At 51.4% G+C, this 20327-nt stretch overlaps 1 protein-coding gene across 2 annotated transcripts; it reads left to right on the top strand.

Annotated features, from left to right (window-relative positions):
- Positions 1-2659: 2659 nt before the first annotated feature.
- LOC133351167 (uncharacterized) lies at positions 2660-15689 on the top strand. Of its 2 annotated transcripts, XM_061566167.1 has the most exons (4): positions 2660-3057; positions 5921-6061; positions 7121-7411; positions 8476-15689. In XM_061566167.1, exons 1-4 carry the CDS (start codon positions 2779-2781, stop codon positions 8791-8793), a joined length of 1029 nt encoding a protein of 342 aa, XP_061422151.1. In that variant the 5' UTR covers positions 2660-2778; the 3' UTR covers positions 8794-15689. The 2 variants fall into 2 exon arrangements, with proteins under 2 accessions (XP_061422151.1, XP_061422161.1); XM_061566177.1 differs by lacking the exon at positions 7121-7411.
- The last annotated feature ends 4638 nt before the right edge of the window (positions 15690-20327 follow it).

Genomic DNA, 20327 nt, shown 5'->3' with positions numbered 1-20327 from the left:
GCTGGTCGTTACGCGTACGTGACCGACGGTGCTGCTGCTGCTCGAGTGAAATTAACAAAACGACACTTTTGGTCAATCCGTGATAGAGGAGGGTTTTGGGTGAGATGGCGTAAATATGAAAGCGTCGTTTAAACCCGCCACCACCCGACTCAAAGGCGGCAGGCGAGAAGATCGGATGAGCTGCATCGATGCATGGTAAATGTTGCAGTGGGTTTACTCTCCAACACACCGATGTGCTGTACGAGTAACGATTTGCCACATTTTTTTCACGTGACACCTTACTAACTGGCTATGACGGGTGGTGGCGGGTTTAACGACACATTTATATTCATGCAATCTAACCCATAAACCTCTATTATAGATATTGGTCGCGAAAGCCTACTTTTGTCAATATCACTTTGTTTTGTCCTTGATTACATTTTAAAAAAGCATCCTTCACAGTGCTGGTCAATGCGCGTGTACGCGACTGCGCGTTTTGGGGCAGCTCGGACGGTGGTCTCACTCGCCACCGATGGGACCTTTAAATTCCTCGTCATAACGGTAACGGTTGACTGCTCGCCGATGGCGATCACGCCATCTCAGTTTGTCATGTACATGATTTAAAAGTGCATACCTCCCAGTGGCTTTCTCATATCGGGAGTAAGGGCGATTCAGACGGACGCAGAAGTGCATCTCAAAGCGTGTGACAAGCTATCCATTTGGATATCAACACGTGAGGAATCGATGTAAGCTGAATGGGACAAATTAAACCTCGCGATGCTGCTGCTGCCCGAGTGCAATTGACACGACTACGCTTTTGTCCTTACAATTACATTTTTTAAAATCCTGCTTCACAGCGCTGGTCAGAACGCGTCCGTGACGGCGCGTGGGGACAGCGAGGACCGTGGGCTCTGATTTCACCCGCCCCCTTTATGTTCCTCGTCAAATGTTAACGACAGACCACTCGCTGACGGCCCTTCACGTGTGTTACAGGTGTGGAGCTCTGTCGCGGCTGTGCATCCCACAGCCCCGCCGCGTGCATCCGATTGCCCCAACACTACCACCGTGACCCACGCTCCTCCAACGCGGACCGAAAACCACCGATGCCGGTCAACCATACCGCCACGCAGCAACACTTCCAGACCATGGACACTCGCCGGAACAACACGAAGAACCTCCTGGCGTCGAGCGGCACCTCCGGGCCGGACAGCCGCAGGCACAACGTGCACAGGCTGCGAATGGCGGCCGAGAAGGTGTTCAGCAACTCCGTTATGGAGTCACGCAGGGACAAGCGATCGGTGAAATCCCACTCGCTCGACCGACCTCGCCGGCAGGACGACGCCCCGTCCGACGAAGCGTTCGGCCGCTGGAACAGCCTCCAGTGCTTCGTCTTCTCCCACAAGGACTCCGCCCCCCTCAAGCCTCATCCCAACGTGCGACCCGCCCGCATGGACGCACCGCTGGAGCCCACGGACACCCACGGCTTCGAGACGTGCCGCCCGGCCGCTCCCAGCGGTGCACTGCTATCAGGGGGATCTTCCGCTGCTCCTGCTGGTGGTGGTGATGGCGTTGACGAGGCGGCGTTGGCCGTGGGGCAGAGGCTGGCGCGGCCGTGCTTCAAGGACATCCCGTCCGACTCCAAGTGCATGGTGCAAATTATCGGCAACGGCTGCGTCAACAACTGCGTCGGGTGCATCCCGGTTGACAAGCCTCCCAACGGAAACGTGCAGGCCCTCATCACCTCCCAGCCGTCCGGGCGGCTGAGGCCGGCGACGCAGATCAAGATGGGCAGTCGCTCCCCGGTGCTGCAGGCCATCAAGAAGAATAACTCTCCTGACTTCTCATCCTCCTCCCCGTACGCTACCGGCGCGTCGGCGGTGGCCACCGTGGGAGGAGGACATCCTGGGCCGGTCCAGCGGACCGTAAAGGAGTACGCGGGCATCTGCACGTCGCCCACCCTGCTTCTGCGCAACACGCAGGCTCTCCGCAAGAGCCCCCAGCACGGGTACCGCAAGCGCTTGGCTGCCCTCGCGTCGTGCGGGCTCGCGAGCGGACCTTCCGCCTCCCGCCCTCTGGAGGATCCGACGGAGGGCGGGAACGAAGCGATGCGCGAGCTGGAGGCCGTGACGGAGCAGCCGCGAAGCTGCGAGCAACGACGTCAGACAGGCGGAGGAGGGGGAGGTGGCGGCGACGTATCGTGCATGCCGGGGACAGGAGGACTCAAAGGCGGCAGGCGAGAAGATCGGATGAGCTGCATCGAAGAGGTCGCTTCATTGGAAGCGCCGGATGTCTTGAAGCTGACGGGCGCCCCTCCTGCCGACGCCGGTGGAGGTGCGTCGGGTGGTCGGACCGTGCGCTGTGGCTTCTGGCAGAGTGCCACTGCTGCTGCTGCTGGTGATGACAGATACTTGCACAGGACTACGAAGAGGGCAGACATTGAAGTGCACACGTCCTTCTTGAACATCACCAGCAGTGAATACGACCCGCCCGAGCCTATGAAGTCCTTCGACAGTTTTAAGTGTCGCGGCGGCACCGACGGCGAGTCGTCCCTCGGCCCCGAAGCGAGAGCGGACTTTGGCAAGAAGGAACAAGGGGATTCGAGGTCCCGTGACCTCGGCCCGGCCAACGACGAGCTCCGAGATCGTCCCAAAGACCACACAGGTGGCAACGACCTCTTGGAAGTCGAAGGAAACGACTGGCTGAGAGAACGGCCTCCGGGCGAAGTGCTGCAGAATAAATTCCCCCTCGAACTGTTGCCGACGGAGTGCGACGTGGGCCGCCGTGATCGCTCTGCCGGTGATGCCAAAGCCGATGCAGCGCTTAGAGGCCCGGCCCCGGCGGCAGGAGTGTGACCCCCACGAGTCCGGGCCCACGGAGGACGGCCGTGCGAGCGATCCATCGCGAGGTGAAGATCGTCCCAAACGCTACGCCGAGGACGTCCGAGGTCTCGACCGGCGGCTGGTCTCCATTGATGTGGAAGGCCGGGAAGGTCAGGGTGCGACGGAAACGGGCCCAGCGCGAGAAGATTCGGCGTCTGCTGAACTCTGGCCGGACGACTGCGTCGAGCCGACTCACGAGGTTTGCTAAAGAGGTTTTATTTTTTTCACTTAATGCGGTAGATGCGCTCTTAACAACAACAAAAAGGGGGGGGGGGGGGGTGAACAAAACGAAATATCTTACAGTGAACCGCACCATTCAAAACCAACTAAAGACCATGGGCCTGTCTTGGGGTGAAGCAGAGAAAGCTGCTAAAGACCGCCCGGCATGGCGTGGGCTTGTTGCGGCCTTATGCTCCAGAGGGAGTGAAGAGGAGTCAGTTACAGCGATCCCATCGTCACTGTCAAAAGATTTGTTCCAAAACCTCTGCTGCCCCCACCCAGATACACTTTTACAACTCGATCGTAACAACTTTACGGGGACCATGTAAGCGATAAACACCTATCCATAATACAGGTTTTTTGGGTTAGAACGCATAAATATTTACGCAATCTAACCCAAAAAACCTGTGTTATAAATAATATTGGTCGCGAAAGCCGACGTGTTAAACTGATTAACGCCTAACGCAGTAAACTAAAATACAATACAGTTATAATTTCCAATTGAATAATTATGTTAAACGCTCACACGAGTATGCAGAGAGAGAGAGAGGTGAGAGTCGAGAGCAAGCAGCGCCCACGCAGACGGCACGGAGAGACGGCGCGAGGCTGAGTGGCGGCCGCTTGGCCGTCGAGCGCCGGTCACCCAACGCACAATGCACCGCACGAGACGCCTGCCGTGCCGAGTAGTGCGTACGCCTCGGTCAATCCTCGCGATGGCTAGGAGATGCTAACTACCTCGCCTGGTATACAGGAGGTCGTTGGTTTCGATACAGACCCTGACACCTGCTGTATATGTGGAGTGTGCGTGTCTCTCTCCCCGTGGTCCTATATAATCCTACATACAGAGGATTATAGGAATGTAGCGTACAATAATATAGGATAAGCATTCATATGATTCAGTATATCTTGTAGTCTAGTGGTAGTGCCTTACGCCGATATTCCCTACTCCGAGCCGGCCTAGCAGCAATTCCAGAAAATATCGACTGAAATTGTAAGCCCAGGCGTTGATTAAATAAGAATAATTACAAATATTTTATAGTGTAAGTAGGCCATCGCAACTAACGTTATTATTCACAATTGGGTTTTTATATATTCTTGGGTTACGTAGTCGTGTAGAGCCAATTCTCGACCATAACTCGCCACCACCTGCCGAAGCCGATCGAATGAAGTTGTCGGATGAGGAGGGCGAAGCAAAACCATTCTTTGATTCTAGACTTGAAGCTTTCGTGACTGCAGGGAATCATATTCTTAGGTGTTTTCGGTAAAGTCACGTAGGTAAAACATCAAAATTAATAAAAAGAATAAAATAAAATAAAGATCACGACGTTTCGGAGGCAACACAAGTCTCCGTCATCAGGTGGGACAGTCACAGCCAGATCAGCTGCATCAAGTGAGGCAATGATTCAAGATGTAATCCCTTAAAAGCGAGTTGAGGGGGGAGGAGGGGGGGGGGGGCTCATCAGAATGTGGTAGCCAATGAATGGAAAGTATCGGGAGAGAGGGGCCAAAAAAGGGTGGGCGACGGCGTGGAAGCTGAGTAATCATTGGAAAGATGTTATTAACCACGCAAAAAAGACTTAATTACACATTTTTGGACCATCTTATCTGACAGGCACTAGTTTACTTTACTTTACCGAGTGTTAACATCCCCAGTGTTTAACAGTAATCTCTTCATTGTTCAGCCAGCATTGGAATAAACATACGCATTTTCTTTTCTTTTCTATCATGTGTATCAGACCTCCCCCCTCCCCCCTCTCTGTCCAATGCGTTGCCGTGGGCAGCAGTGTGTCGCTTGCGCACAATAGCTTCCACGCCGTCGCCCACCCTTTTTTGGCCCCTCTCTCCCGATACTTTCCATTCATTGGCTACCACATTCTGATGAGCCCCCCCCCCCCTCCTCCCCCCTCAACTCGCTTTTAAGGGATTACATCTTGAATCATTGCCTCACTTGATGCAGCTGATCTGGCTGTGACTGTCCCACCTGATGACGGAGACTTGTGTTGCCTCCGAAACGTCGTGATCTTTATTTTATTTTATTATTTTTTATTAATTTTGATGTTTTACCTACGTGACTTTACCGAAAATACCTAAGAATACCATTCTTTGATGTTTCGCTTGAGATGACGAGCAGCATCATCAGGTCTGTGACAGGACCTCTGCTCACCGCGTGTCGGTCGCACGTTCCCCACTCCTCGCACAAATTCGCGGTTTTGACGCCGGCAGGCCACCCTGCGTTATTACTCCAGGGGTGACAACGGACCAGATTTGTGCCTTTCGAAAACGTCGCAAAGCGCACGACTCAATTGGCATTACGCAAAGAAACACCGCCCCCTGATGTGAAACTCACAGAAGACTGCGTGAAGCGGTGCCCTGTGAGAATTCGGGGCGCCGCGGTGGCGAGATGTTGTTTCCCTCGCCTGGTATTCAGGAGGTCGTGGGTTGGATCCCGACCCTGACGCCGGCTGCTGCTGCATAGTCGGAGTTTGCACGTTCTCTCCGTATTTTCCTCTGGGTACTCCGGTTTTACCCTCCCACATTTAGTATCAACATCACGCCATTAGAGTCTTTGGCTGCTGACAATATATTCCCACATGTAATAAGCCACTTCGTTAATAGCTCAGTGGGGCTTCACCTGGTGAAATAAAATAGTTGAACTGTTTTAATGGCGCGAATACCCGATACTGATTGCGCCGAATGATGATCACCCACCTCCGATTTGCACGGTTGGCTACGTACGGTGCGAAAGAAGTTCATCGTACGTACGTACATACGCACACACACACACATCATGCCCGCTACCAACGTTGACTCCCGCGACATCGCTCCACCCCACGTGCGTGAAGGTTCCAGCCGGAGATGCGAGCGCGCCGCGAGATTTGGTGACTCCGCGCAGCGCGCCGCCGTCGTCCGCCATGGACGTGATGCTGCAGACGGGGCTGGACATCGAGCGGATCTACCTGTCGGAGGTCCCGCTGTCAGACCCCGTGAGTGTTGTGACGTTCTCTTATCCGCGTGCTCCCCGACTGAAAAAAGGATTCCTCCAGTGTCAATACATGTTCTGATTCCGAGTGCCACCGCTCAGGACGTTGGCCACACGATGTCCCTGGGGTAAGGCAGTGAAACTCCTTAAACACAAAAGAGCTTGCCCCAAATGAAACGCAGTACCTCGTTGATCTTGTCAAGGAGCATAAACCATCGCGCAGACTCTGGCCATCCTCGCAGCAGCAGTAGCAGCAGTGGCTTTTGGGCTGGCCATCCAACAAAGACGCTCACCGTATAGCGGCGCTTTCATTTGCGCTTCTGGAACACTCTTCCGATGTTAGGAAGCCACCGGGAGCTATGGACTTTTAAATCACCGAGGTTGGAAACTCATTTCTTCAGAACTCCTTTTTGTGTTTAGTGTTGTTGTCCTTTCCCTGGCACCTACGATTAGCACGGTTGGCTACGTATGGTGCGAAAGAAGTTCAACACACACACAAACACTAAACAATTTGCAGGATTTGGTTCCATAGCCTTGAGTTCATTATCCATGCAAGTTGTTAAATCAATGCTGTGACCGCCTCTGTGAACCGAGCGACATTGATGGCTTCAGTCACGACATGATTGGCAGGCCACGTGTGTAGAAGAGTAGGCCAAGTTATCACCCACTTACAGGGACTGTTTAGAGCAGTGGTTCTCAAGCGGGGATAATGAGGGTTCCTGTGGGTACGTGGCAGTGTCAATTGGTCTACCCAGAACAGCCTCTATTGAGTCTCAAGACGTTTTCAGGATGTTCGCCAAATCTGCGCGACGTTGGCCAACATCCAATGGAGCGTGACGTTTGGAGAGCAGAGTACACGACCGAAGAGCCGTACGCACGTCGCTTCCATTGCACAGGGCTGTGTAATGGCAAAAGAGACGATGGGTGGGAATTCCAAATCCGAAGATTGCCCTTCAAACTGAATCGCCCTTCAAGCGAATATCATCCGCGAATCAGAGCTTCATAGCTCATCGGATTTCCTCCACGATAAATAAGGATTCTGTGCAATGATCTCCTCCCCCAGATTCTAACGCCGATATCAGTGACGCCAAATCTGCACTGCGAGCAGTGGGTGTCAAGCGTCATTTCTCCAATCCGTGAACACCCCGTGGCCACCATCAGCCTGGGCCTCTCGTCCGAGGGCCTCGATCTTTCGTCGTCCGAGTCTCAGCCAAGGGTCAACCCCGAGTCTGCCTCTCCCGCGTCGCCCCTCGCTCCTCCACTCGCCCTCGGCCCGGAGTCGAGCGGCCCGAGCCCGCCGCCCATCGAGCCCGAACGCCGCCGCTGGCCAGCGCCGCGCTCCATCGACGGCTGCGTATGTGCTTCACTCGGTCACCCGTCCATCCGTCCGTCCGTCCATTCATTAATGCCTTCAAATCGTCAGATCAAAGCGCGAGTACATTTGGCATTGCCGCCGATGTTGCAGCGACAGGCGCTCGCGAAGGCAGGTAGGCGCTGCTGCGTTTCACAGACGGGTAAAGTACCCAATTGAACCCTTTCCCATTCCTAGACGTCTGCAGGTTGCAGGGTGCGGGTGTTCGGTTCACCGCTGAATCTCGGAAAGAAAGTGGCTCACCGTTCATTTTATTCAGAGGGACATAGCGAAAGTTGTTTTTTAAAGACATTGCACTCGCTGCAGAAAACCGTAGTGACACGAACCGCACTCCACGATAGCTGACGACAATCTGTGCCACACGCCCTCCCGCATGGCCAAGTGGGAGCCTCGGTGCGTCTTCTGACCTGACCTAAAGACGTAACGATGAAGTTGACGTACATGTACATCATCGGAACGGAATCGGCAGAAAGGGTAATAATAATTTCATTTTATAAAGCGTCATTCATGCAATTGCATCCCACAATGCTGCACACCAATTATCCAGTTCCGTATACAGATAATACAAATAAAAGACAAAAATCAATACTTAAATAACGATGTAAAAATATACACGTAACAAGAAAAAGGCATTGTAGAGAAAATTAATTGAAATCAATTAATCCGTTCAGTCTCCATACCCCAGACCACAATCCCAACATTTCGCCGGATTTTGGAGAACCTCCACTGGAGGGGTGGTGGAGTAGCCGAAACGTTACGAGCCGGCTGGACGATAATGTCAATGCCTCTTTTCCAGCGTGTGCCAGGGTGATTTTAATTCGCGGGTACATTTTCAAATTTGCCAAAATTGGAAAGTGCCTCCTGTGTCGTGCAACGGCCAACTCACTATCGAGGCCGGGGAGGGACCCCGTGATCTCGATTGGGAGGGCGGACGGCACCATACCAAAACTAACCACCGACAGCCGCTGATACAAACGCACGAATGCACCGACAACCCCGGCGCGTCACTTCCCCCCCCCCCCCCACCTCGTGCCGCCTATTCCCAGAGGCCGTGCCTCGTCCCGCCGGCGACGTTGGAGGACGGCGGCGGCGGCGGGTTCGCCGCGACGACAACCGCGGGGCTCTCGGAGCGCCTCTGCTCGCTGGCGCTCCCCGCGGTCGTCGCCGGCGGCCTGTGGCGCGCCGGGCACGGCACGCTCGGCAAGATCGGCCGCCTGAGCGAGCGCGAGCTGCGCGACGCGGGCCTGTGTGACGCGGCGCACGCCGGGGGCCTCAGGTCGGCCGTGGAGCAGCTCGCCAGGCAGCTGGGCTCGTCGGCCAGGCAGCGGGGCCGCTGCGAGGCGCGCGGCTCCAACAACGTGTGAGCGGCGGGCGCCTCGGCCGCGAACGGGAGCGCCTCTCGGGGGTGGCGGCGAGATGTTGGGGAAGTCACGGGTTCGGTCCCGACGCTGACGGAGGCGAGATGTTGACTGCCTCGCCTGGTGTGCGGGAAGTCGTGTGTTCGGTCCCGACGCTGACGGAGGCGAGATATTGACCGCCTCTCCTGGTGTACGGGAAGTCGTGGGTTCGGTCCCGACCCTGACTATGCCTGTATATTTCAAGTTTGCATGTTCCTCTCTCTCTTCTCGTGGTCGCATGGATTTTTCTCCAGGTCCTTCAGTTTTTCCCTCAATATTTTAAAAAACACGCGTTTAGAGTATTTGGCTGCTGTAAATGTCCACGTGACAAGCCGCTTCATCGAGCTATCACTTGTGGCCAGGTCGCTTCTGAATGAGAGCTACAAAGCTCAGTCGGTCCTTGCCTGGTGAAATAAAAAATGGTTTAATTTTGTTTTGTTTTAAAACCATCGCTGAGTTTCGTCCGGTCGCTCGTGGGTTTACAAGTGGGGCAGCATCTGGTGACTAATCACTTGAGGCTTTCCAAACAAAACAAAAACAGATGTAAGTTATTTCCTGTCCAATTGAGTGTCGATGCATTGGTGCTCATCTCCTGTTTTACAGCCTGGAGCCACCGGTGGAATTTCCACATTCCTATGGCGGGAGTGAGTTCTCCCGCAAGATATTGCCTTCGCCACAAAGTGGTGCTTAATTTATCCACCCGTGAAGGCGAATTATCTCGATGACGGTAATGATCTTGAGTTGACTCACGACCAGGGCTACAATGCCAACATTGGAAAGATGTGTGCCACGAAATGAGCTGATGAGTTACATTTTGTGGACAGGGGGGTCGTTCAATGGAAGGACCTCGCCTCTGCTATGGGAACGTGGATTTTCCAACTCTTAGCTCGCGGTCCACCAAACAGGACGGACGACGTAGGTTGACGCAGGGTGATGCGGAGTGACGCAGGGTCACGCGGGGTCATGCAGGGTGACGTGGAGTGACGCGGGGTGACGCGTTGCACACGGGCTCGGGGTCACCGTAATTCAATCCGGAGGTTTTTTTTTGAGGTCCATAAGAATGAGATTATCCAGGAAGACAATTTTACACTTCACATTATAACAGACAAAAGCATATATCCTGTCCAATGGAACACAAACCTGTCAACCCCTTATCAGTGCCCTACCTTATTACAGATCAATGCAGACATTATTGGTCACCCCGTGCCCTTATAAATCTCAACGTTCATCCTTCAAAGTCCCATCACAAGGGATAAACGCAAACAAACATTTTGCCTGTATTGAAACGGCTGTACGCCATATGAACCTGAAAACTACATTTCCCTGTACAAGAAAACAGGGTAAACCGTGTGCGTTGACAGCTATCGGAACGCTTTTTTTTACTTCCATATGGCAACCTTCTCCTGTCGCCTGACAATATTAACCCCACTGTACGATACAATCCAAATCATAATGATATTTCAGTGTCAGCATTTTCAGCTGAGCACAAGCACAAATCGCCAACCACATTCTGTCCTTCAAGCTCCCTCTTTATGACAGGTGCTTAATTTAAATGCGTCCGAGGTGGCCGACCGGCTGGAGTGGCTACGTAGCCACGGTTCGGAGCGAGTTGGGTACTGGATGTGATGTGCCGGGTGTGGAGATATTTGCGGGTCTCCAGCTGGGCCAGAAACCGTGTGAAATTAAGCGCGGGTTATAACCGAAATATACAACGGCGACAGGCTCTTATAACCATGATAAATGTGTTTCTTCTTCTTTTGGGGTTAAATCGCGTAAATCTGAATGTGTCGTTAAAACCCGCCACCACCCGACAGCCAATTAAAAAAAAATGGATCATGGATAATGTTGGTCGCGAAAGCCTACGTGTTTAAACAGGCCCATCAGTGTTCCGGGCAGTGGATCTCTTTTGACACGCTGGAAATTCCACGCTCCCGTGACGAGGGCCATTCTCTCTTTTTTTCTCGCTTGCCGGACGATCTAAATAAGTACCACAAAATGGTACTTGCTTTGTTAATCCCAGATTGATGATGGGTCGTGATGTCGAATATCACCCACGGTCATAGTCTCGTCACCCTGTCGTTCTCACGAGCTGCTGCGTCTGGCACAGTGACACGTGGTGTTGACTGAGAAATCCTGAGACTAATCGTGGAGTTGGGGATGACTTTTTAAAATTATTTTTGGTGTGGAGAGCCATTTCTCCGCGATGATGATGAGATTTTAATTTTGCAAACTTCCGATTGTGAGCGAAGTGTTTCTGCAGAAGGCCCCTTGCCAAAAACGTAAAGAGATGTATTTTTTAATGTACATTTCCATTTTTTTAATGAGGTGTTTATGGCGAATATGGAGAGCTCTGTTTACTTCGAATTGTGACGGTGAACTATGGATTCAAGAATCCGAATCAATTTATTTACGCTGCAGGAATCCGATATTTGTTTCCAGATGTCAAGTAGAGGCACGGGGTCAGAGCGTGATAATAACAAACAATGCTGCGTATGTAACGCTACAGCCACATCTCAACATGCCCTCCCAATGACAAGGGCGTCTGAGTGTGGAAGGGAAAGCTGCAGGGTGGTGCAAACATGAAAGAGTTCACTCTTAAAAATGTGGTGAAAGAACGTCGGAAAAGGTTTTAGAGTGGACAGAAAGTTTGAAGGTCGAGAGGTCATCCACCCGTACCCCCTGCCATCGCTTCCCGTTTGGCCCCCGAATTCTACAACCGCGAAGCGGAGTGGACGCGCAGCCACCAAGCGTCACGACTCTCGCTAGAAGCGGCCGCAGTGCCCCCGTCCCGGTGGCCTGCCCAGCTCCAGCCCCGCAGGCCGCGTCCTCGGAATGAACGCAGCCCACGGTGATTGAGAGACTCTAGCTCAAGGTGGGTCAAGCGAGATGTGTCCCCCTGCCCAAACGAGGACGGGGCACTGCCCATTTTCGAGAATGGACCCTGAACCGGTGATGTAATGTTACACATGACTACGGCATGGTTTTAGTATATTTTACGACGGGAGCTTTTCAAGCAATGTCCCTCTTTCATCCTGTTGGTAATCCTCTGCCGTGTGAGGGGTTTCCTCGTGTCGTGAAGGAGGTTCTTCGAACATACTTCACCACGCTGTGTTAGTGAGCTGTGTTTTGAAGGCGGCAGGGGGAGGGGCGAGCAAAGACGTGGAGCATAGAAGTGCAGTCCAACAACGGAATGCACTGCTCCGTTGGCCTCCGCCGCTCTGCCCGCCACGTAGCTCGGCACCTGCCAAAGTAGCAGACCGCCGCGCCAGGTCACCGCGGTTTTGTCTCCTGTGCTACAAATGGAGGACGAAACACCACGAAAATGTTTCGGAGTGCCTCCGTCACATCGGGAATATTGCATGAGTGACAGGTTGATACGAGGCTAACACAGACAGAAATATAAATACATATTATATCAACAGCGCTTCCGAACGGACTTGTGCCCTTCAAGCACATTTTTTTTGTTAACAGCTGGATAATGCAAATTAATCTGGCAATGGCCAGTAGCCATAGCTTTTATGCTGGAATTATTTCAGCCCAGGAGGTGCTAAGCCAATGTTATGTAGGAAGGTTAGTCGCAACAACCTACGCTCTTGAGTTGGGCAATGGGGGTCAGCAGACGCTGCTGTATTGGCAGCAGAACATTTGAAATGCTGTACAGTATTTCCGTTTTCTCAGTGCGATCATTTGCCAGTTGGGGTTTAAAGCGTATGGGGAGTGATCAAAAAGTATGTGGGCTGACGAAGAAGTTCTGCTAAAACGTGGAGCGAATGAAATATCCGGGCAAAACGTGCAGAGAAAAACATCTGAAAATCCAGAGATAATATTGAGAAAGCCCATGCTCACCCAGCCCTGGCTCTCCGTGCCTTTCAGATGCCTCACTCGCAGCAGCTGGAGGACCACTCACAGCGAGAGTTATTCTCCAGCGACCGTGGGTGAGCCGCGGGCTCTGGGCCGAGCTAGGAGCAAGGCACGGGGTGCTTCTGGGCCGGGATTCAGAGTCTTGGGACATCGATTGTGATTGTGACGAATGGACCAAGCGCACTGCACTTCGAGGGGATGATGCGAAAATGAATCGTACCTTCGTCACGGCCACTCGCAGCTCTCAGTCCCGGCGTGTGCTGGCTACGCATGCGTCGCCCGCGGAGAGGCAACGTCTGATAACAAGCAACCGAGATTCAGGTTTATCGCTTGGTCGACGGCGAGAAACCTCTGATCGTCTCGTTTTGCAAGAAAAAAAGCGAGGATTTTTTGAGTTAACTTCGTGCACTGCACAGCGGCCAATAGATGGCTGTGCAGCAAGTGGGTTCTTGATATGTACGTCCTGAATTTGTATATTATTATTATAATACTTTCTCTGGACAAGCTGCAGTCCTTCACATGTGAAATTCAAATATAAAGGAATTGGCACAAAATCCCAAGCAGGGCTCGCCTACAAACATCCTTGAAACTCACTGATACTTCATTAGTATTATTAGCATCATCATAATTATACTTCGTATGTATATTGAACTCTGTTCGCACCGTACGTAGCCAACCGTGCTAACTTCAGTGGGCACTCGCATGGGTAAATAAAAGGACATTTTTATTATTTCTGGAGGTGGCCTGCAAATAAAAAAAACATGCAGTACAGCGCATGTTTCTAAGCGGAACCATTGCTTCCTTGACTTCACATCAGAATCAGAATATTGATGTAGACTGGCAGAGGAGGAATCCGACGAGCTATGAAGCTCTTTGTTATAGACGTCCAGTAGGGGCAGGTCGGCATGTAACAAGAACAGACAATATCAAACAATTTAACACGTTGATTATGAATACCAAACAACTAAAAACCGATAGGAGTGCAACATACAGAGAGAGGTAAGGAAGTCACGAAGGAATAAAATAAATGTACATGGGTCGGTTCGATTCCAAACAAGGTTGTTTTACGTCGGGCCAAACTCGTGAGTGAGCTGACACACAACCCATCCCAAACAGCTCTTTTCTTGAAATCGCGTGTCTGGGCTGTGCGTTACTCCCTGGGGCTGTCCGACACGAGTTTGAAACTTTGCGAATGATTAAAACGACGACGATAATAATAATTGGAAGTCACCACTGCGGGAATTTTGCGGACGACATTGCCAAGCCTCTTAACATTTGTGGGGAACAGAGAGGGCCGCTGAGCCGCCTTCCGGCGATTCTCGAAAGGCAGTTCAGAGCGCGGCGCTCCAAGCCCTCGGGGTTCAAATCCTCGAGCGCCGCCCCCGTTAACCGTGACCCCGGTGATACCCCGAGAGAGTCACCCTCGACCGGCCTCTCCGGCTATCGCGATCACCTCGAAGGGCGCCAGCAAAGAAGAGCACCGCGGAGATTCACGGCTCAGCGCCGCGTTGTTGGGTCGTCATCATTGTCAACGTTCCCCGCTCCCGCCTTGCCGGACGATTGTCCGGGAAATGGAGTCGTGCGCTTGGGTCCGGCTAAAACGTCGGACGTCGCGTCGACCAGCGCGTGCGGCGCGATCAGAAAACACTTTGGAGAGCTGCCGCGTATCTACAGCGCAACAACGCCGACTCAACTAAAACTGTAACTATTTATATTTTACCAGGTAAGGGCCCCACTGAGCTGCGATGTAGCTCTTTTTCAGACGCGACCTGGCTTTCACACATGATAGCCCAACGAAGTGGCTTCTCACGTGGAAATTTATTGCAGCCAAAATAAATACTCGAAACGCGTGGATGATGATTCTTAACGTGGAAGGAAAAACCGGAAGATCCGGAGAAAAACCCACACGATGGATTTGTTCTCTGGGTCCTCTGGTGTTTTTCCTTCCACATTTAGGATCACGCGTTCAAAGTATTTGGCTGCTGCTATAAATGTCCACGTGATGATGATAAGCCACTTCGTTGAGCTATCATTTGTAGTGGCCAGGTCGCTTCTGTTAAAAAGCTACATAGCTCAGTGGGCCTGGCCTGGTCAAATAAAAAATATTTTTTATAGCTGTAACGTGCCATGTGACTCCATGCAGCTGAACTTAAAATGTATGTCGCAAACTAAGTACTTCTGAGGACAAACCCGTGTTGGAAAGTATTTTGCGTTGTTCAAAAGTTGAGTGAAGTGTTTACTCGTGGCACGCAAACTAGATTGTTTTCTTTAACGTATTCGTGACACAAAAAATACAGGAACAGCAATTTGCTTCCGGAGTTGCAAATTTAAGAAAAGACAAAACATCCCGGGATGCACAGTCAGCGTAGAAGTAACCCCAAGAGAATGGCTATTTGTGTCATCTTGATTTGAAGCTTTCGTGACTGCAGGAATCCATACTCTTTGGTTCTTTCGGTAAAGTCACGTAGGTAGAAAATAAAACAAATCACGACGTTTCGGGGGCAACACAAGCGTCCATAATCAGGTGGGAAAGCATGGTCTGCTGCTGAGGCATGCTTTCCCACCTGATGACGAACGCTTGTGTTGCGCCCGAAACGTGATTTATTTTATTTTATACCTCCGTGACTTTACCGATAGAACCAAAGAGTATGCTATTTGTGTAAGTTTGTTTTTTTGTGTCTTCCTTTCAACACAGTGCACTGTGCACACAATGCTACGCAGTCTCTGTGGTGGTGGTATTGGTGGTGGTGGTGAAGTGGTGGTGGTGAAGTGACATATCAGGAGCCTATTTACTTTGGTGCGGGGTTATCGGATCACACAAAGACAGAGCCACAACCCCGTCCGTAAAAGTTGGCTTTCCATAAATTGACCTAAAGTGCGTGTCGCCGCACTCCCGAGTAGGTTTTCGCGATTGCCCGCTGCTGTTCATGTCTCTGATGGGTTTTCGGGTCGTACCGCTCTTTTTTTTGGTTCGGCGTGATGTCCGACGTTTCGCTGCACACACCGGGCGGGGGGGGGGGTGGGGAAAGACGACGACTTCTTCACGGCCTGAATTCAAAGGCAGTGAATTCAAAGGCAGTGAATTAAAAGGCAGTGTCCGCAGAGGCCGGAACCTTCCAGACGTCGGCCAATGCCGCGGCCACGTCGGGTGGTGGAGGGCTTCACGACAAAAACTAAAAAAATCAAAACGTCGACAGGCGACGAGTCTTATTCGTGACTCCGGAGAGCGGCACGCCGAGACTCGACGCAGCGCGGATGAGGAGCTGCACGAGCGACAGACTCGATCGCGATGGAGCTTCGTCACAGTGTTGTATTTGAGTGAAATCGTGTCAACGAAAACACAGATGTGATGCTTTAAATGTAAATACTAAGATTTGTTTAAAAAAATAAATATATATGACGTTAACGTTCTGTACATGGAGATGTACTTCTGTATACAAGTCAAAGCACAGGGTAGAATATGATTGTGATCCGCTGTATTGACTACCTATATGAATGTGTGTGCAATGCGTTTAAACAACTATATATATATGTATCTGTGTACATATATATGAATTTGTAAGTCATGGTTGTCACGTTAACTTTGATTTCACGTCGGCACATTGCAGCGTCACGCGCGCGTTGTGTCCAGAAGGGGTTCCGCATGGCGCTGTCTTCGACGTGGGCTTGCCACGCGCGCTCTCGTTGGTAAACTTGTAAACCTTTCATTTGATTTACACCTGCGCACGGACATCATCGTCGTCATCATCACCACGGTCACCGCCATCATTGTTTAAAATTAATTCCGCCACCGTCTGTTGAATTGTCAAGGACATTCGTTTGCCGGCGTTCTACCGCCGTCCATTCAAATGCAACTCTATCCTCAATGCCCTGGCCGCAGCAATCGGCGCTCCGCACTTCGCACTTGCAAGCCGGGGGTCGCCGGCTCGACGCCCATCGCCTGGCGCGGCCGTAGAAACAGCGGCCAAGTGTCTTAGAAATCCCCCGCAGCAGCAGCAGATTAAATACAGCGTGCTTCAAAAAGATGTTAACAATTACATGGGACTATCGTTTTTAATGGGAAAAAGAACGGTTAATAATCACAGACTGTGACCTGATAACAAATGTTTATTAACAGCTTCAACAACCTTTCTTCTTTGCACCAAAGTCGATCTCGTTGCCATTTCAGTCAACTGCAAGGGACAGAAGAGAAACATTCTCAGAAGTGTTCACATTGTTTTGAAGCACGCTACACCACGTGGGTGGCGCGTGTCGCGGGGTCAAGCGAGGGGTCAAGCGAGGGGGTGCCACACATCTCGCCCAACACACGTGGGGCAGCGTGCGAGAGCATCGCTGAACACTTCTCTGGAACGTACTCGAGTGGAGTGCCCTTCTGCTAGCAGTGCCGTGAGCAAGCGATTGCAGGGCAGCACCTTTACCTTCAACCACATCCTCATCGCCATCATCATCAAAGAGCCCCCGTATAGCCTTTAACAGACTGTTGGGGCAAGTGCTGTTAGCGTGCACCTATGAAGGCCGGAATGGCTCACGAGGGGTGGGATGGCCAGCACCACGCCTGGCCGCCTTTGTCTCCCTTGTGGCGATGTATTAGGCAGCGCACCAGTTACTTATTTGAGGCTGAGTCGACCTAAGGGTGACCCAGGACCGGTTCAAATACTCGCCACTGTTATTGGTTGTGCGCGGGAATCGAACTCGTGTCGCCGGGTTTGTAGCACAGTGCGCTAACTGCTGCGCCACCATCATCAGCATTGTCATAAGCTTCTATGGCTGAATCAAACGCTGTGCTGCTTGTCGACTTGAAATATCCTCGGGACGCGGAGCTTTTGCTGTCGTTGTTGTTGTTATGCAGAAGTAATTTAATGTGTGGAAGGAGCAAGCAAAATAGTATCTGACGTGTGCATGATTGTTGTCGCAAGCCAACCAGACGCCCACCTATGTACAAGAGACATCACGCACATGCTAATATTTGCTTAATCTGGTGATGATGATGGTGATGATGGTGAAAACTTTGTTCGTGAAAAAGTGCAAACGATTGTAGAGCTCATCGGTTCACGGCAATCGACCCATTACGTGCCAAACAGGTGACACGTGAACACTCCGCTCTGTGCCTGATCTCGGGTGGCCCAAGTTGACTTTCTCAACCAAACCACCGCTGCGTTAACAACTAAAAGTGATGGTATGGGTAGAAGCAGTGTCAGATCCCTGGGTGGTGGAGGCGGTGGGGGAGGCGGTGGGGGGGGCGGTGGGGGGGGGACGGTGGGGGGGGGCGTTATTGCTGCCCCCACTCCCTTGAGACCTCGAACATTGCTGTTTGCATTGGTAATTATCAGTAAAAATATCTACAGAAATAGTAGGGCCCTTATCTAAAAGGGTTTTTACATTTCGGGGGGCGGCTCAGCCTCCCCCTTTTGGGGGTGTTCACGACCCGCCTGGCATTTCAGGTGGTGCGAGAGGGTTTGACGCCATCGGTCAAACTCAATTGGATGACCTTCATAAAGGTTAGATCGCGTAAATACTGTGGCGGGTTTAACGACACATTCATATTTACGCGATCTAACCCAAAACAAAAAACGTTATTGTGGATAACATTGGTCGCGAAAGCCTCCGACGACGACTTCGTGTCAAAGAGATGACCTCTCTCTCTCTGTACCGTAGGTAGCCAACCGTGATAATCCGAAGGTGCGTTGTAAGCATGGCGTGACCTGAACACGGACAGCACTTGTGGCGATCCGCTGCTGGACGACGATGACTTCCCCACGTCGCCACGCGTGGGTGAAGGGGTGGGAGGGGGGGGGCATTTAACCATACTTCACCACGCCGGTCGGTGCCGGCAGTCCGTCGCACGGCCGACAGTCGCCATATCCGCCCTGAGCCAACTCGCCAGCGGACCGCTTGTGCTTGACGGCCCCACACGCCTTGGCTCCCGGCGCGTGTGTCGGAGTTCGCGAGGTTGCGGCTCGAACGCAACCCGACATCCATCGACGGACATTCCACGTTCCCGCGGCGGGTGCCTCTCCCGCACGTGTTGTCACGATCGCGATTGTCGCCATCGTGTCCCAGGGAACTGCGCGGCAAATTTACCATCGCGGAGCCGCTTGAGAATGGGTCGCACGGCGTTGTTTGACTCTGTCTGATGGGTATACATTGTAAGATGATTCCTATTAACACGTTCTCCAAACGGTAAGATGCTCCGGAAAAGCAAGAGGCATCCCCAAACTTGTGTCCCGGTACCAATGGAGTTGTACGAATCTGGTCACACGCAAACCCCCTACCGGGATCGGAGATGCAGTCCCCAAAGTGTTATCTGTGAAGTTGGCGTCTTATAATGCGCGGGACACGGTAATGCTTTTTCTGTCGAGAAGGTGTGCTTTAATCATCTTCTGGAAGACAGTTGGGCCCCATGTATCAAATCCGTATTCTCCAGATTATGCAACACTTATTTTCTGAAATGTCTCTGGAGTGTGCTGAGGTTGCGTCTTTCTTTCCAGAGCGTCTGACGGTGCGGGCGAATGCTTGCATACTTTTTGAAGTTTGTCGAGCGGTGTAATGTTTCGATGTACAGATGCATTTCTTTCGATGATATCATGCTTTTTCGATGTTGTGTTTTTTGGCGTGCCTAAGAAGCCACACTTATCGTGTATACACATGGAATGCTGCAACATATGTTCCAGGGTTGTACATAATGCTTGTAAAAAAAAAACCTACTTCCGTTCTCTTTATTATTCACAAATGGTAAAATTCTATTCTGTATATGTCGAACACACATTTACCTTCTATCATGTGTAAAAAAAAATTACCATAACTTATTTAAGAGTTGTGAAAAATGAATTGTGTATATTTGTCGCAAATGGTTGCTGTTTAAAGTCAGACTTTCTTTAATTGGGGGGAGTTCAAAGAAAAAAAAACTTAACTGAAAATCTTCTTCTGTTAAGTGTTATGCTCAAAATCCAGAAATAAAATGGTTTAAATGCTTTCTGTTCCATTTGTATATCTTGTTTGCCCATGCCGGGCTATGTAACGTAAACAGATCATGTCCAATACTCCTTGCCACCTGCACGTTTGTTGAACTTCTTTCGCACAGCACGTAGCCAACCGCGGCTAATCGAAGCTGCGGGGGGAAGGACAACAAACTAAACACAAAAGCAGTTCTAAAGAAATTAGTTCTCAATCTAGATCATTTAAAAGTGCGTGGCTCCAGTGGCTTCCTAATATCGGAAGAAAGAGCGTTCCAGACGGCCGCAGGAGCGCATCTGAAAGCGCCGCGCGATGCGGTGACCACCGCCTTTGTTCGATAGCGAGCAGCCAGAAGTCTCTGCTACTGCTGCTGCGAGAACAACCTGAGCTGGGACAGAGTAGTAACGAGAAGACAGAAGCACGATAGCGTGGGGCAAGACCACGGAGGGGTTTGTCGACTGGAGTGAGACATTTAAACAAATCTAAAAGTTTACTTTCCACCACTTTATGGTGAGTGGCGTTCTCCCCTTGTAGTTGTTGCAATCAGCCTGGACACAATCAAACCCATCTCGTCTGAAGTGGCCTTCCCTCTTTACTTTCGTCGGTTGCCCCTGGCTCTGTTTTTGTTTCCTGTTTTTCAGGCATTGCGCATTGGAATCCTAGGATGGAATGCGCACTATAAATTA

Source organism: Lethenteron reissneri, chromosome 5, assembly GCF_015708825.2.
Source record: "Lethenteron reissneri isolate LAM-NWPU_2019-01 chromosome 5, ASM1570882v1, whole genome shotgun sequence".
In the NCBI taxonomy this organism is placed as follows: domain Eukaryota; kingdom Metazoa; phylum Chordata; class Hyperoartia; order Petromyzontiformes; family Petromyzontidae; genus Lethenteron; species Lethenteron reissneri.
Note: the sequence above shows the minus strand (reverse complement) of the source record. Positions and strands in the feature narration are given on the sequence as shown.